This window comes from Onychostruthus taczanowskii, unplaced genomic scaffold (assembly GCF_017590055.1).
Source record: "Onychostruthus taczanowskii isolate IOZ18803 unplaced genomic scaffold, ASM1759005v1 scaffold1, whole genome shotgun sequence".
NCBI classification, from domain to species: domain Eukaryota; kingdom Metazoa; phylum Chordata; class Aves; order Passeriformes; family Passeridae; genus Onychostruthus; species Onychostruthus taczanowskii.
In genome coordinates this window covers 19,955,453-19,974,210 of record NW_024496525.1, presented here as the reverse complement: position 1 = coordinate 19,974,210, position 18,758 = coordinate 19,955,453, and the positions used below count along the sequence as shown (strand labels likewise).

The 18,758-nt window shown below is 40.1% G+C and overlaps 1 protein-coding gene across 5 annotated transcripts in view; it reads right to left on the bottom strand.

The window, feature by feature from the left end:
* Positions 1-18,758, bottom strand: part of NRXN3 (neurexin 3) — a 912,175-nt gene that overhangs the window by 652,373 nt on the left and 241,044 nt on the right. For all 5 annotated transcript variants that reach the window (XM_041424942.1, XM_041425182.1, XM_041425016.1 and 2 more), the window contains 2 exons: positions 14,453-14,891; positions 9,074-9,457 (listed from right to left, as the gene is read on the bottom strand). In XM_041424942.1, the coding sequence (XP_041280876.1) occupies positions 9,074-9,457; positions 14,453-14,891 (823 nt within the window). The remainder of the gene's footprint in view (positions 1-9,073; positions 9,458-14,452; positions 14,892-18,758) is intronic.

Below are 18,758 nucleotides of genomic sequence, written 5' to 3'. Positions count from 1 at the left end.
CCACGAAGGCAGGGTATACTTTAACCCATTGGACTTTGTGTTTTGTTGGCTTCTTCCCCAATCCCCCAACAGATTAAGATGGATCAAGACCATTATTAAAAAAAAAAAAAAAAGAATCTACAGATGGTGATAATGTATCTATTTACTTTTATCCTTTCTTTCTCTTGCTTTCTTTTCCCTATGCATTTTCTTAATTAATATTTTATGCTTTCATGCTGCTATATTACTATAGATAATAACCAAAACTGCTACATACCTGCTTTGCAACTAAATAGTTCTAAAATAAACCATATATATACATATATGCATATTTTCAAGCACTGACCACTCAGTGTCCTTTCACTCTAATCCACCCAAAAGGATTATTAACAAGAACGTGTGTTACTCTTGTCTTTGTAGGGGAGAGTCATAACATGCCATCATGTGTGCTACAGGGAGTAACCCAGGAAAGGTATCATGAAAAGGTAAAAATGTATTTTCCTTCCTTCATGATGAATTGCCTCTTCAAATGAACTAAGTTTTACTAAAATCTGCTTTCCCCTGTGTGCTGGTTTTTGCTGGGATAGTTACTTTTCTTCACAGTGAGTAGTGTGGGACTATGCTTTGGAATTGTGCTGAAAACAGTGTTTACCATATAGAGATGTTTTTGTTATTGCTGAGCAGGGCTTACACAGAGCCGAGATCTTTGCTGCTTTCTGTCCTGCCACACCAATGAGGGGGCTGAGTGTGCACAAGAAGCTGGGAGGAGAGACAGCCAGGAGAGGTGGCCCCAGCTGACCAAAGGGATATTCCAGACCATGTGTCATCATGCTCAGAATAGAAAGTGGGGGGAAGAGGGAGAGATTTGGAGTGATGGTGCTTACCTTCCCAAGTCACTGTTACATGTGATGGGGCCCTGCTCTCCTGGAGATGGCTGAACACCTGCCTGCCATGGGAAATGGTGAACACATTCCTTGTTTTGCTTTGCTTGTATGCTTGGCTTTTGCTTTTCCTATAAAACTGTTTTTATCTCAACCCATGAGTCTGATTAACTCCCTGATCCTGCTAGTGGAGTGAGTGAGTGAGTAGCTGCTTGGGGCTTGTTTGCTGGCTGGATTTAAACCATGACACTGATATTCAGGCAAAACTGACCTGCTGTGACAAGCTGTCCTTCAATCTGAGAGTTGTCTGAACAACATTTTGTGCCTTGACCTATTTTGTGGATTACATTAAGAAGAAACCATTGTTCTGAACTGTCATTTATAAACCAGGAGAGAAACAAAAACATCACTATAATACTAGTCCTGTAGAAGAGGCCTATAGTAATAAAAGTATAATGTTCTGTAAGCATTAATCAAACAGTCTTACCTACCCATCAACATCTCTTTTTGTTGTTGTTGTTCTAGTGTTCTCAACAGGAGCTGACAGTACTCAAAATCATACAGTTTTGAGTAATCATAATTCTTGAACTGGAAGGACCTTTTGAAAGCTACACTCAATAAACAGCCAGAAGTACAGAAGTTTAGAGAAAAAAAGCAGAAATTATCTTCTTCTGTGCCACCAATTAACATATTCAGATGACATGAAGAGCACCTGGAGTATAACAAATTCACATGCAGCACGGAAGTCAAGAGCGGCCTTAAATATCAAAAGCATATGATGATGGAATCAGGATGAAGAAACAGGACATAACATTAAACAATATAGGAGAAACAATCAGTTGGTTTTTATACGGTCTCAGATTTTCCAGCTGCTTGGCAGATACTGTTGGAGATTGTCACATCAATGAGACTCGTCAAAGTTAAAGTTCAACAGCATAAAACCCATGAAATGGTCTTTTACCAAACAGATGTAATCACCCTGAGTGCAGAATTAACTGCACACTCTACTGAGGATATCACAAAGGCATTAAAGTGCAACAAATGCAGTTACTGGTCCTGGAAAGCACATATATTCAGAGTGGCTTTTGACTGAATGTATATATCTATGGACAAAAAAGTTATAATGAGTGGTAAGGATCACAATTAAAAAGGTGATCCATTTTGTGGATTTACCACTTTTGTGGTAAATCCACAAAAGTGAGAGACTTCTAAATTGTTGCTTAATATTGTTTCTGTTCCCTTACATGCTCACCTTGGCTGCACTGTCCTTATTAGAGCTAGCACAACATCTAATGAGCATCTTGGGAATTGTCTGAATGTTAGCACAGAAGTCATCCCATAGAAGTTAAGGAAAGAATGATAAGATGGAGGATACATAAAAGCCTAATAAGCAGAATAATCCAGCACTTATGCAACAAACAGTAGCCTTCTGGTCTGACAGTCAGTCTCTAAGGAGAGATAGAAGTGAGCTAATAACATAAAGCCAGGTGTTTTTTGAGCAGGTCTGTGAACAGCATCTTCCACAGTAGTAGCTGTCTGGGCCAGCCATAAAAGGGATCAGCCACAAGTGTTACAAATGGATTGATGGCAAGTGAGAAAATTAACTTCTCACATAAAATGCCCTTAGGAAAGTTAACATTCTTCAAATTATATTTAATGGAGATTTTACCATTTACCAAATTCGTGAGAAACAAATTGAGACGGGTGTGAAGGGTTTGTATGAATTTTTTTTTGCTAAATTCAGATGGAATTTTTTTTCTGCAGTTTGGGAAACTGCAATTTTTCTGCAATTTGAGAAACTGTACAATAGGGACCTCTCTGGTACTAGTAAGTCAGTGAATAGATGAGGTCTAGAACAAACCTATTTTCTAATATCCTACTTTATATCATGAAATCAAAATAATTATTCTGATGTTTTGATTTTCTTAAGTCTTTGACTGTTCAGGATCTAGCAAGAATTAAAAGAATTAAAAACATTGCAGCAAAGAGTTTTCTCCTAATGTGTCCATCTCTCCTGGGAGCCAACAGTCCTATAGGAGGATTTATTCTCAGCGGTTATCTAGCATTTCACTGCATACTCGCAAAGTCTGGACAATCCAAAAAGCATCAACACTTATGAGTTGCTTTAAACAAACCTTCTCAGATGTGATTATCATCAAACATCTTCACTAAAATTAAAAAGAAATCTAACCTGCTACCTTTGCTTGAGACAGCAAAGTATGCAGCTGTAGTAGTATGTGCAGTAAATGGTTCCATAGCATTTCTTGTTGCCAGTAATTTTACAACACCTCCCTTCACTGCATACATAATGGGAAGACGTGTATTGTCATTAAACTGTTCTTAGTAAACACTGCTGCAGAGGTACTTGGCAGATAATAAAATGTGCAGTCTTATGCTCAACATCACCATTGTTAACAGCAGATGTGTTGCTGCTCACAGAGAGTTTGCACAGAACACAGAAGAAGGCTGCTTTGCTCAGGATGCTAGCTGTCCATCTGTGAGCCAACAGAAATGAGCACTGGTTCCAGCCCCTGGGAGAAGAACCAGAATGGGATATTTCTGTCTCTGCAATAAACACTGAATGCAGCTCAGCAAAGGAGATGGCTGGAACAAGCCTTTTTTCCACCCCTCCACCCCCCCTCCCCTTTCCCTGGAAAGGACTCGGGCTGTGTCCAGTTCTGAGCAAATACCTTCTGAGGTTTAAAATCTAAACCTCAATGTCTTTTATTTCACTCTTAAATGATTAGAAGTCTCATGCCAACCTGCCTTTTCCAATATTATATACTTATTAAAAAAAATCCAAGCAAACTGCAGTCAAATCATTTAAATAGGAGAAAATGTTAAAAAGTGACTGATCAACAACATTTGATTCTCACTGGCCTAAAATTATCTGATTTTCAGTTGTCTTTTGCTTAGTCTGGACTCTTGCCTTCTGCACTCACTCTCACTGTGTTTAGGAGAAGGAAAGGGCGCAGAGAGTTTTCAAGATGACCAAACAGACATGCATCCTTTTGAGCCCAAAGCATTTTCACTGCAGCTACAGAAAACAGCCGATTAAAATACAACTCACATTCCCCTCCTTCTGCTTAGTAAATGCCAGGGCTTTGAGGTCCTTTTCAGAAAAGTCCAATCTTTTGGAATCACAGCTAAGTAGCACATCATCCTCCATGAGCTAGATACCAGCCCCTACCTCTTACATCTTAAGTGCAATTAACAGGGAGTTGCAATGACCTGATGCAACTGATGTCAAACACTAACAAATTACAAGGCAAAGAAGACATTAAGTACTTAAAAAGACCCTCCAAAGATCCTTCACAACTGCTGCACAAACCCACACTTCCCACCCTCCTGCATGTCTGCAATAGTCCTCCAGCCCTTGCTGACATGACTTGCTGTCACCATGATATTTTATGAAAATCCCTTTGCTAGGATTTTCTCCTGAGGAGCTGAGAAGCCTCAGAAAAGAAATGTAAACAATAATTATCTGATGGCTGTGCAATGTGGTCTGAATATTGTTCACCAACAGGTGCATCTTTGGTCCATGTGAGTTGTTTCTACTTAATGACCAATCGCATGGTCCAGCTGTGTTGGACTCCCTGAGAGTCACCGGTTTTTATTATTCGTTCCTTTCCATTCCTTTCTGATGGATCATTGCTCTCTATTCTTTTTAGTATAGTTTTAGTATAGTAATATAATATAATATAATATAATATATATCAGCCTTCTGAAACACGGAATCAAGATTCCCATCTCTTCCCTTGTCCTGGGTCCCTCGAATACAACCACAACCTGCAACTCACCCTAATTTCTCTTAGGTTCAGTTTGGACAGGAGGCTCACATGCAACAGAAAGAAGCATGGTATTCATCACATTGGAGGAATCTTTTTGTCAATTACCTCAAAGTTTGCCCAGCATCTGATTATCAGAAAGCATTTGGGAAGCATTCCCATGGGATTTCAGACAGTTTAGGCCCTTTATTTCAATCTAACAGCAGAATAGCAAACCTGTTGAAACAAGGTACTTCACAAGAGAGAGGCTGCACTACAAACACTGTTCTGTGGTACTCTACTCTTTCTAAACCTCCAGAATGCAAGAATGTTACAGTACTATGCACCAAGGTTTGGGGTTTTTTTCCCCTAATGCCCAGCACACCACAACCCAAAAGTAGCAAACTTAGTAAAAAGTCTCAGCATGCACTTGCAATTATAAATGTCATCATAATTCCACTTCACTGTGCCTGTGATTCATTTAAGAGCTATCCAAAACTAAATTAAGTTTAGGAGTCTTTCTGGCATTATTAAGTCTTTCTCTTCACCATATTTAAGAGCAGTGCAAGAGAGCTCAGGGAGCAGGGGGAGGTGAAATCATTATCACATTGCAAGGCAGTCAGAGCATCACCTGCAGAAGGAATTGTATCCTGTCTATTAGCTTTACTTTTTTCTTGCCTTTCTTTACCATATTTGCAACATAGTCACACTGAGTTAGACTGCTTAGTAGAGAACCATTATGGAAAGGTGACACAGGATGAGAAGCAGGGATTTAAGAAAATAACAGTGTGTTACCCGGTCATCATGGTCTCTGGTGGAAGGTGTGAAATGGGGACCACATCAAGCTAACTGCCAGCATTTGCTGCTGCGTTTGCTCAGCCTCACAGCCTGGCACTGAGCCCTTATGACCCAAGAAAGCACAGTCTGGTCTTTTCTATGTCTTGCCCCATCTCTTCCATGAAATTTCAATAACCCAAGGAGAAACTACATTACTGTTAGAAGCTAAGATACTTGCAGACTGCTAACACTTTTGTCTGCTTACATCACTGCCAATACCGAAGTAATGACTAGATACTGAAATTGTAGGAATTTGAGGCCTTGGCAGCAGTTCCCTGTTCTCTTCCCTGTCAAACTCCAGTTACAGCAAGGTTTCTCTATCTGCACAAAAGTACTGCCTTGAGCAGACCACTATAACCAAAGTCTATGTTGCATTGAGTGTAGCTGGCTGAATATACAGAGGTGTTATTTCACTGACAAGACAAACTCCCACAGGCTTTAGATAGAAGTGACATACTGAATATTCTGCATTTGTATTGTTTCACCATGAATAAAAGGAACCCAAACTTTTTTTCTAGCTGACACAATCAATGTCCTTTTTAGTGCCTTTTAAATGTATAATATCCTTCATATCATAAAGTATAAAATTTATGAGAAATGCAGCATTATAAATGTAGAAATCCTATACCTGAAAGGTGGGAGGTAGACTTTATCATCAACAACAAATTGATCGTCTGCTTCTCTTCCAAGAGTTGTATGTATGTCCTTCCTATTTTTAGTACTTTAACTAATGTTAAGTATGTGCTTTGCTTTGTGATAAAGACTGATTTTCCTGATAGTCGCCAAGTACAGGAGATTCTTCATTCTAGGCTCCCCTGCCCCTTAAGCCTTGATCATACATCTTGGGCTGCAGGAGTTACACTCCTCTTTTAGCAGGACAGAAGTGTTAGAAAACAGTAAAGTGAGAGATGGCAAACTGGAAAAGTGGGCTGGTAGCTGTCCCATATTAGGAGATCTAGCCTGTTCTTTCATTGCTACCCTTATGCACCAGCCTGGCTGTCCCCCCGGTCCTGTGGCAGCTCATCAGTCAGTACACAGCAGTGCCACTGTGGCACAGCAGCATCCCTCACTTTGATTCCCTTCCCAGTCTCCATCTCAACCTTCCTCCTTCCAACAGTATTATGATCACAGACCAGATGTAATCAGGACTTGAAATAACCCTTGGGTGTCAGACCAGGAGAATGAAAAGTATCATTGGTAGCCTGCAATGCTTGTTGTTTATGGAGGAAAAAATCAGTGGGCACTAAGGCAGTTGTTGACATTAAGCATTTCTATCAGAGCAGTATGAAGCTCCTATGTAACACCACATAAATATTCTGGACTCAAATGCACTTCCATTTGTACAATTTTTTTTCATGTATCCAGTCTCAAATATTTATTCCCTGTGAGCTGCTTCTCACATTGCCAAGGAGCATCAGGCATTATAGTGCCATGTTTTGCCTGACACTGGGACTATGCCAGCAATGGCTCTGTGGTTTCTAGTTACAGACAAAATTAGTTTCTCAGGATTAGGACCTTTGCATACATCTTTTATACTGTCCTGAACTGTTTCATCACAGTTTTGTTCACCTTAAATACACTCTGATTCTAAAACATGTTTATTATTATTATGACCTCAAGTTCCCATGCTAGACATTAAGTCATAAATGTATTTCCTTAATTCAGAGTGATGCACACCAGAGCACAGCCAAGTTACGGATCTCAGGCCTGACTTGATATTCATTTCTCCCAAATTAAAATGCTTATGTGCCTTTAACCTACTGATTTATTTTCACTGACAATAAAAAGAATAAAAGCTAAAGCCATTGATATATAAAGATTCATGACATGAGCCCTGTTCTTATGTCCCTGGTTAGCTTTGGATTCTCGTCTGTGAGCCAGGTCTAGAAGATGGACATTAATCAGACTGCACAAAGTCCTGAATCACAGAGCTGGTCACTCCTAATATTAAAGAGAGACCAAGGGCAAACATACTTGCAATTTTTGGGGGGAACAACGCATTTATGCTAACGTTTCCAATTATCATGTTTGTATAAAACCTGATCACACAACAACTGGCCAAAACAAATATCAAGGCTGCGAAAACTTGTATCTGATGTTTTCCAGAATTTTCAAATCCCATGTAGTCAGATGAGAGAACTGCTGAGCTGACATTGGCATAGCTGGTGCCCATGAATCTTACATGTTCACCCATGTTCACCCAGCATGGGTGGCAGTGTTGATGTTTCAGCTGTTTTAAGGCCCACTGGCAATTAACTACTAATGCTGCTTAGGGTAGCATGCAATGAATTACTGGCTGTGAGCAGCTTCATGAACAATCACAGATCTTGTACTTGAAAACCTAAAAATCCTATCCATATAGGAAGAATTTTGGTCATTAACAAAAAATTTCTGCAATGAAGAAAATCCTCTGTAGAGTGAATGAATTCCAAATCTCAATTACGCCTAATATTTCATGCATTGTAGCTAAATTCCAAGTTCTTCCTCATAAGTGGCATGCTACTATGATTAATATTAAGAAATGCACTAAGTGGGAAAGGTGTTGCTCAAATATTATAGCACAAGTTCAAAAATATCTGAATTTTGAATTCTAAGACACATGCTATCACCATGGTGCCGAGTGAGGTGATATAAAGAAGGGACTGGAAGCCCTAGGACTCTGCTAATGGTTTGCTGTTATTTCTTGGGTGTACTGTGAATGCAGTTTAGCCCAAATGCAGTGCTAATGGCCAAATATTAACAGAAATATAAGAATAATATAATATAAGAAAACACCCTCTAGGGAGGTGGGAGTTTTTTGGAAGTGATCTTAGCCCCATCTTTTTCTGTAAAACCTGATTGTGGTTTCTGACTGTGGCAGCAGCATAATAAAGATAACAACAATTAATGCAACTACCTATGTACTTGGGAAACACATAGTTCAAATATCTTCCATTAGCAAATCCTTTCCATGTAATCTATAACACGTAGAAAATGTGCCTGCCTACACGAGCATCACCCGGGCCTCATATCTCCAATTGATATGTCTTTAAATCACAATTCTGCATGAGTATCAATAAGATGCAAAGACTGTCCCATGAATCTCCTACAGATATGCCTTACCGGAGATGAACTTGGAGACATGCTGCTTTTAACACTATTTCATTAGCTGGCTTTACTCATAAACAGCCATCAAGGAAATACTACTAGACCAAAAAAAGAGGAAGCCCAGAGAGAACTGGGATTCATCATCCCTCCCATGCAGGAAAAATCTCCATAACTGAAGCTCACACGTGGTACAATTTTCAATAATTAGTTTGAGACTTCTCAAGTGCAGCTGCATTTTCCACCTCAGGAGACAAACCACACTTAACTAAAGAAACTCTGGAACCTGAAGACAGGATCTTCAGAAGGCTTAGGGAGGGAAGCGGCCAAGTAAGTTCATGAAACAAGGGTGGAAAAGACTGGACGGAAACAATCAGAGAAGAAAGTCTTCCTACTGTGGGGACTAGAACTTAGCTGGGAAGGCCAACAAGGGCAGGGGAGAGTCTTATGGGAACACTGGATTTTGTTCTTGTTCTCATGCACACATTCAGCTTTATGTAAGTGAAGTCAGAAAACACAACTTACCTCGCTCACATGTTCTACCCCAGTAGCCGGTGCCAGTGCAGTCACAAATGAAGCGGTTCCAGCCATCCTTGCAGACTGCATTGTTCTTACAGGGGTAGCTGTCACACTGCTTGGTGCTGAGGCGGGAGCAGGAGGACTTGACTCCGGCGGCATTCTGCGCTTCTGCCAGCTGCCGGATGTTCTTGCTCCGTCCGTCGATGAACAAGTCTCGGATACAGCCGACATAGCCATAGTTCAGCATTGCTGTCCAGAGCTCTGTGGGAAGGATGAGCCCTGCCCGGTTCTCTGGCAGCCCACCCAGGTACATGTCACCTTCCAGATCCAGGATCTCACTCTCCCCGCTAGCGGTGAACGGGGTGCGTCGGCTGTTCACTGATATAGTACCTAAATGAGGAAGATAAGAGACATCAACACTTTCAACTACAGACTCAGTTCAGTTCATTTTTTTCCCAGCAACTGAGTGAGGTTTAAGGTTCAGCACAGGAGAGTGAAGATTCTTTCCTACCCAAATGGCATTCTAACACTGTCTTTCACACAGCTCCCTCTCCTCTTGATCCACAGGTCCTAAGTACTTCCATGTGGTGACCGATCATGCATCTGTATCCCAAATTGCATTACAAAGTCAGAAGCATAATAATTCAATAGATAAATAATAGCATGTAAAATTTGAGCATTATTCAATGGTATTCATCCAGCAAAGCAAAAACTTATTGAGAACACATGGGAGTTTGATGGCATAAACACTAGAGAGGAAAAAGATATGCAAAAGTGTTTTAATTCTCACTATATAACACTTTCGGAAAACACTTCATCAGTACCTCCAAACCTGGGCCTGGATGATGGGCCAACATAGACATGCTTGTAAGTGACATGGAGAGAATGGCTAATGCATTGGAGGAAGCACTGGGTGACCATTTAGAGAAACCATTGCAAGGTGGTGCAAAGGACTGGGAGCAGTGTTTGATGTAAATTAAAACCAATAAATACAAAGTACTACACCTGAGTCACAAAAGCCTCACACATAAGTACAGGCCAGTGACCAGCTGTCTAAGGAACAACTGCAGAAAAGGACCTGGAGATACGGCAGACAACTTGAACCTTGAACATGAATTAGCAGTGAACTCGTAGTGGCAAGAGACACAAGCTGCACTAAGGTGTCCTGGTTCCAGCCAGAACAGAGCAATTCTTTGCAGTAGCTGGGAGGGGCATGGCCAGGGGAAGTGAGTAGCGTGATTTGCAGAGTCTCAATGGGACCACTGAATGAGAGAGTACCATTCTTAAGCCACAACATAAGGGAATCTTCAACTCCACAGAAAAGGACATTTTTCACCACAAAAGTGGTCAATTGCAGAAACATAAACCTCAGAGAGGTTTACCAGACTGAAGGCATTCAAAGCTGACTGCACACAACCCTGAAGACAGTCTAGATTGTACTAGAAATCTCCAGAAGTTTGTCCCAAAGTAAAACATTGTACGGCTTTACAAAGAAAGTTTTCTAGTTTCCATTTTAGACAGGAAAATTGAGGAAGAGAGAGACAAACTTATATCTGAACGACAGTTATTATTAAAACTGTGATAGCTTCCATATGCTCCAAATGAAATGTGGGCATCCTGCATTGAGGTCATTCACATGTATTTCAAGAAATTGTCCCAGAATAATCAGAACACATAATACAGAAATATAATCAGAATATGTAAAACAGGTACAGAAAAGCCAAGTGACTTGTTTAAGGTCAGACAGTTTATCCAAAGAAAAACAGAGAACATAATGCACATCTCTCACATTCCAGAACAGTGTGGTCTTCTGAAGAGAATTCAGCAGTTTCTGTGATAGGGATATCTGCCCACTAGACACTCATCTAAAAATCAGCAATTTGCTCTCCCTGGCTATAAATCATCACATTGAATTGCCTTGTCATTAAGACAGTCTGTCTTCAGAGACACTATCCAAGCTTTAAGATTAATTCCACATCATTGGATTTTTATCAGACACCTCTACAATATGGAAGGAGAGTTAAGAGATCAACTCTATCTATTGTCTCTGTAAGACAGTACAGTTATGTACACACACCTTTTGTTCAGTTGTAAGCAGTATCTTTTTAGAGAATTGCATGTATGACACATACACAAGGTATTCCATGTGTGTGATTTTCCATAATAATTGAGGAATAATATTGGAGGCAGCAGAGTGTCAGAAGCAACAGAGGCATTACAAATTAAAGGCTCAAAGAGAACCACAGTTATTTGATGAATTTTGTATCAACAAGCTGGAGCACCACAGGCATTTTTTCTTTTATAAAATACGGAAGAGAAAATGTGACAATACACACACTGTCACACAGGCAGTATGTCATGGAGCCACAGGAACACAACTCCCTTTCCAGCATCTCCAGTGCTATTTCTCAAAAGCAGCCTGTATAGTACATATTACTCTAAAGCTTAGAACGAAAACACTGGAGGGCTGAGCTCTAGACAGCTGCTACCGTGGAGAGAACAAACAAGTGCAAATGCCACAAAGGTAAAGAAACCCCATAAAAGACAAGAAATATTGGATAATATGAAGTGTAAAACCTGGAGAAAGATGGTGAGATGATGAATAAGAAATAGGCTAGACAGCAACCTAAACATTCTGAGTGCTTTGTACCCTGCAATAACTCCTGCAAGGAGATGGCACTAGTTTGGATGAACAGCACTTTTAAGACCAAGCTGCTGAGATGGAGAAATTCTGTATTGATCCTAGAAAGGAGCACTCGCATAAACTGACATCCTTTTTTTTTTTATCCCTCCAGCATCCCGCATTTTGCACTCTGCTTAGAATAGATCCAAGTCCACCTGGAGAAATCAGAAGCATTTGAGCATCTCCTCTGCAGTGCCACCTGCTCTTTGTGCTGGACTGAAGAACAGACCAAAACATCCCCTGAGGGCAGAACAGACACACCAAACAGTGCACTAATACAACTGTAAACCAAAATATCTAGTAAGATTTTTAGTGCCTGATCAGGTGGTAAGTCATGCAGGTTTTGTAGCTGATGACTAGCTGAAAACATTGTCCTGCTTAAAGTGCTCACTGTTCCCAAACTAGAAACTGTGATACGCTTTGTGACCTTGGTGGGAGCTTTCCCTAAGGACAGAAAGGTAACAGGACCTTTAAGAAAGGACAGAAAGGTTAGGTGTCCATGCCCACACTGCCAGCTTCTGTAAGAACAGAAAGACCAAACCAGGTTTTGTTGCTCTGGCAGCCAACACAGACCAAAGCATACACAAGGCCTAAGGGGACTAGAGATGCCAGAGGTTATCTGGGCATGACTGACAAGCTTCCCTGCCTCAGTGCACTGCAATAGTGAATATTTTGATTTTTAAGCTATTTTAGATCAGCAAAACTTGAAGTTTTGGACTATTATAGAAATGGAAAAAAAACAGAGAGAGATGACATAGGCTGCTTTAGTAATGAGAATCAGAAGTTGCAGGTTACTAGCTCATTAAACTCAAAAGGGTGGTTTTAGCCCCCATTAAGTAAATTAACTGTTTCAGTTTCTAAATTATAGTCATCTACACTGGGGGGGAAAAAATCTTCAAGGTGTAACCATTCTCCAGTCCACATGTGGAAGAAAAGCCAAGGACTAAACAAGAAGAGGTCTTGAACTCCTTTCTCACACTTATCCAAAGTGTCATTGGATAATAGTGACTGAAGGTACAATGTGCAGAAATCAATGCCAGTATCCTGGTTTTCTCAGGACACAAGACATCAGTCATTAGGATCATTAACTAAGTATTCATTGTGAGCAGAGAACACAACAACATTTAAAAAAAAAAAAAACGGACAAGACATAATACGAACACAGTCTTTCTTGTTGAGAACACTGTTTCAAAATCTGTTACCTCTAATCAGTGTCCAGAACATCATAAACCTCCCTGCCAAGCGACAAACAAGTCAGCCCTACTGTGCCATCCATCAAGTAGCAATGTGTCTGCCACACCCTCCTGTGGAATGTGTCCAAATTAACACGTGCCCCTCTTGGCAGGGTTTTGCAAACATTCTTTGCATAGAGCCTGTGTCATTTCTGTCTCTTCTCCCTCTGCAGCTGCTTCTTCAGGGATGAGACAATCCCCAAGTGAGCAAGCAAAAATGAAGTCAGTAAGAAACACAGCTGACTGACTTTACCCCTGGAAGTTAATTAAATTTTAGCAATTCTAAAGACATCAAACCTCCATTTATTTATTTATTTATGGCTTTCTTTGTAAAATGCTCTTATTGATGCCTTTAGGAGATAGCAACATATAACCACACATATTGTAAGTCCAAGCAGAGCGCCATGCCAAATAGAAGGAAACTACTCACATCATCAAAGGAAACAATAGCTTCAGGCAAAGACCTGTTCAAACAGCTAGGCCTTGCATGTTATCTCAAAGTCAGCTCTTCTAAAAACTCAAGGGAAGCAAATTCTAGCACTGCACTCCCTATACTGATAGTATTCAGCAACTGGAAACCTAAAATTAGGGACCTAAAACTATCATCTGGAGATCACCAGACAAATCTCAAATTCACTGGCAAATGTAAGCAAAATTCCTTTTGAAGTGAATGCTTTGAGATACTAACAGTTCAGAAAGAATTGAAGCACTATTGTTATTCTCTAGATGAAGCTACAGTAAGCTGAGCCTTTTGTTTTCCTCCACAGTTTCAGAGTAGATCATGAGCATGTTAGTTTGATATTCAGCACTGGAAACAATAAAAAAAAATCTCTTGGAAATTGCATGGTAGGTGTATTTTTAGAAATAAACTAAAACCCATATTTGAAAATGAGAAGCTGCAAAGAAAGAAAAGAAACATCCACTGAATGGTGTCTCAGATTTTAAGGCTAGAATCTGTCATTCAAAAGAGTAATGAAACCTAACTCAAAACTACAGGATACTAAAGGAAACAGAATAGGATGAAAAGGTTGATCTGTTGCCATAATTTCGTCACTTATTTTTCTCACAACAAGATCCCACATGCAGAAACCCAAGGTAGATCAGTAAGAATTTCTCAAACTGAGAACAATGGTACTGAAGGACCTTAAACCTTAACCATGCCCACAAAGAAATAACCACCATAACTATGCCTGCAATTGCAAATATATGTCCAGAATATCTGAGGATTGTGAATAAAACCTCTGTGATGTGCTATTCTAAGTTCACACTATACATTTAATGAAAACATTTAATGAAAACCATTCACATCTTTGCCTTGCTGGATAAACACCACTGGAATAACACTAAGACACTAAGTTTTGTTAAGGAGGTGACTCATATTTAACAGTTTTGAGTGTTCTGAGAATTAATACATAGACCTAGGTCTGAATCTGAAATATGAATCTATTTAAGAAAAAGTTATAACTCTACCCGATCTTCCATCTCGTTGAATATCCACATGATACCACTCTCCATCATTGGCTTTCTTCTGGGTGGCCTTGACTTTAATGGTCCCAGACCCCATGTCCAGCAGCAAGTAGAGGTTTCCATCTAGAAGCTCAACCGCAAAGAAGTCTACCTTTGTATTTTTCTGGCTTCTGGTATCTTTCCTCTCCTGAGGTTTGCCGTGGGTGAAAAGGATCAGTCCATTGGGTTCAGTGGTTCGAAAATCAAATGAGATGGAGCCCATCCTCTTGGTATTCCATTTAGGCAGACTAATATAGGCCTCAGGTGTCTCGAAGCTGATGGGATCCAGTGTAGCCACATTTTCACATATGAATTTCACTTCACCATAGATCTTCATCTTAGTATCACCAATCCGTGCCAAGCGAGACAGCTCCAGACGAATGTCGTTATTCTTATAAACAACCTGCCAGACACAAGGAAGAGTATCATACATCAATCCTGCATACAATACAAACACCCCAATTACTTTCAGCAATGGGAGATGAACTTTTCCCAAAAGGCAGTGGGGAGAGGAAAGGAGAGAGTGCCAGAGTCTGACATCATGACAGAGGGAGTGAGTTAGACCAGAAGAGTGTATAGAAATGACCACAGTGGGTACTTTGCAATGACTATAGATCAGATAAGCAGTCAGAAGAGAATATTTAACTGAAGGGCAGTGAGAACAATTAACTCTACCACAGGCCCACTCAGCTGTAAAAGCTTCTATACATAAAATCCAGTGTGTGTCTGGTATCATGCTGTTATATTTGCATAAATCCCATACAAAATACATAACAAAGTGTAACCTCCATGTCCATCTCTACCAGCCACAGCAGGGAACTTGGTACCACTGTCATTTTTCTATTATTCCTCTAGCCTACTTAACTACCAGAAGAGAGATGCAAAAAAAATTCAGCAAGTTGCTGTGAACTGTTAGTGATTGCCCTGTGGGTCCTGAAGAAAAAAAAAAAGACAAATTTCTCTGACCAAGAAATCTTAGATCACTACTGACACAAACTTGCCATGGAGATATTTCTATAGCTTACCCTTACTTCAAGAAACCAACAACGTTTGTGCTAACACATAAAAACCTATACACTTTCAGTGCCTGGACTCTCCCTTTCTCTGGGTTAAGGACCAGAACTCAGGTCTATTCTTGCTACTTGGATTGAAATCAGCCAAGAGAAGAGTCTCAAACAGGCAAGCACTCCTGAGCATGTCTGGCTTACTCAGGAGTCCAGATCTCCTACTGTTCTCTTTCTCTCAGGTACAGAATGAATTCCTGGAAGGCAGACTCTCCTCTGGCCCATGCCATTCTCACAGAGGCAGGAGCTGGAGAAGGCACAAAATTGAAATACTTGTGAACTGTACTTCCTCTCAATTATCTTCCACACTTGCTAAATGCAGAGCTGGCATGTACAGCAAGTAAAACCACTTCTGCAACTAGCACAATTTTTATTGAATTCTTGTTCAGTGACACTACTGAAGATTAATTTCTTCTAAGGAGTTATTATTCTAAAATACTTTGTGTCTGTCACATATAGCATATATATACACACACTTGATTTCTGCTTTCAAAAATCTTATCAGGATGAGTCTTCAGCAATTTGTTACAAAAATGGAAGGGAAAGGAGATATGCATAGTTACTTCTACTATTAGGACAGGAAAGTCAGAAAAATGTGTATGCAGTAAATATTAAAAGGCAAATGAGAGAAAGAATGAAGGATAAGCTTATAAATTGGATAACTTCAAGATGAAAACTTGAATTAAACCATGATTCAATACATTCATTGCTGGCAAAAATTTCCAGCTTTCTCTTAAGCATTAAAGGAGAATTTCCCTGGTGCAGTCAGATTTGCCTGTTGCAAAGGCAAAATGCAGAGTGAAAGGAGAAGCCAACTGTTAAATCCCATTTGGAGAAATGGCACAAAGCTCTAGCTCTTCCCAGCAGAGGACAGTATTGACCCACAGTAACTGGTTTTGCTCCAATTCCTAATAACATGCTCTGCCCTCACAGAGGCATCAGAAACATCAAGGCTATTAATATCTGCAACAGGGAGAAAATTCATTTTCAATTTATGGGACTGTAGTAGTTTTATTCTACAGATTAATCATGTCAAATGCTCTCATTAGCGAGACCATACACCTCCTTCCACTGACACACCAAAGAGGTGCATTAGAGCCTCCTCTCTTCCCAGACAATGAGGTGCACCTCAGTCAGATTTTAGTTTGGAGTACTGCATGAGGTCTCTGTTTCTCAAGGAGAAAGAGGAAATAAATAGAGCAACTAAGAGGATGGAACAGGCTGCTTTATGAGGATAGGCTGAAAAGGCCAAGCTCATATTTGGAGATGACTGAGAAAAACGTGATTGAAGTTTACAGAAGATGGAAAAGGTTAATGTAGAACTGCTCTTTGCCAAACCCAGCAATAACAGAGTTAGAGGCACTTGCTGAAACTTGTATGAAATCAGCATAAAATTCATTTTTACAAGTACTTAATTACACAGAGGTTAGTGAACTTCTGGAACTTGCTGCCAGGAGAGGTCATGGATGTAGGGTGCAACAGAAGACACAAAAAGAACCAAAAATAACAATGGACAGCAAGTCCACAAGCTGATATTGAAGGAAAAAGGAAGGAGTGCATCTTCTAGCAATTGTAAATCAACAGCAGCGGGTGCTGTGGGAATTTAAGGGAATGCAGCACTGACAGCAGCCATGGTCATGTGCTCTCCCTAAACAGCACCTGCACCTCCACTATTGAAGACACCATACTGGGTGCATGGACTGACCACTCTTCAGGCCCATGAGGGGTTACAACTTTGGTGCACCATTGCATTTTTGGTTTCACCACAGCATGGAGTTGCTTTGGTGGGCAAGAGAATGCCAGGCCTGAATGAGCTGAGGCTTAAATGACTCTAAGGAAGGAGAGAGCTGCCCTTATAGGACACTACTAATAATTGTTCAAATCAACACTCCTCTAAACTGCATCTTGACCCAGTCTTCTCATACATGAGAGGAGCAGACAGGTAGCACAGTACCCTACATGGGTGGTGCTGGGCTGTATCTAGCCATGACTGATTTGTTTTCAGCAATCTCTGTGGGTTGCTGGTAGGGGAAATAGCATACACACATAAGCAGCTCCCACACACAGCTGAGCCACATACAGGTTACACCTCCCTCTTTGAGGTATTTGGTACTTGAGTAACAGGTCCCATCTTTTCTGGGGAAATGCAGAGGGTTTGCCTCTGAGTTTATTTGAATGTGATGCTGACTGCTTTGCATTTCACTAATCATACAAGTACCAGAGCTGGAAAATCCTTGAGACTGAATGCTTTCAAAGGATCCAGAGAAAAATTATATAAAGTTAGTTGTAATCAAGAAAGTGACTAACAGTGAAGACTCTGAGGCCAAGAATGAAGAGACTTCGAAAGCAAGCACCAAGGAAGACCTGGGGAGGAGATGAGGAAGGCTGTTGAATAGATACAAGAGCTCTGAATTCAATCTTTACAAAGAAACATATCCCCCCCCAATCTGAATCTCTGTTATCAAATGTTGTTCTAAATTATTTTCTTTAAAAAAAAAAAAAAAAAAAAAAGGGAACAAAACACCTAGCTTGAGATATCTAAAAAAGCACTTATGTTTATGGAAGAAGTGCTAGTGTTTCCATAGGAGACTTGAAATATTATTGACAGACACATTTGGACATCAACATCATGATGTATAATCAAGTACATCAGAACTCTCATAACAATAAAAGGATAGAAATAATGGTGAGGTGTAAAACCAATGTGAATCCTTGGCAGGAGTGGAGAAATGCTAAGACAGCTTCTGATAATGACAGTTCAATTGTTAAACCAAAGGTTCAAGATTGAGGAGGGAATATAATTAAATGACTGGCATGCATGTCTCATAGTGGAGAACATTCAAATTCAATCTGTTTAATAGGTAGAGGTTAAAATGTTATTTGATTGCAATCTACAAGTACCTGTGCAGAAAATGGAATTTGGCAAGAGAGGGGTCTTCGATGCATGTGACAAAGGGACAATGAGATCTGGGGGCTAGACGTTGAAGTTCGAGAAATTCACATTTTAAAATATTATGACTCATTTTTATATGAGAGTAATTTGCTACTGAAATAATTTACTACAGGTTATAGTGTGTTCTCTGCTACTGGCAAAATTTAAATTAAAATAGTATCCTGTTTTCCCTAAAAGACATAGTGAGACAGGAATTAATTATACAGCAAATCAGCCTAGATTATCATAATGGCTCTTTCTAGCCTCATAACCT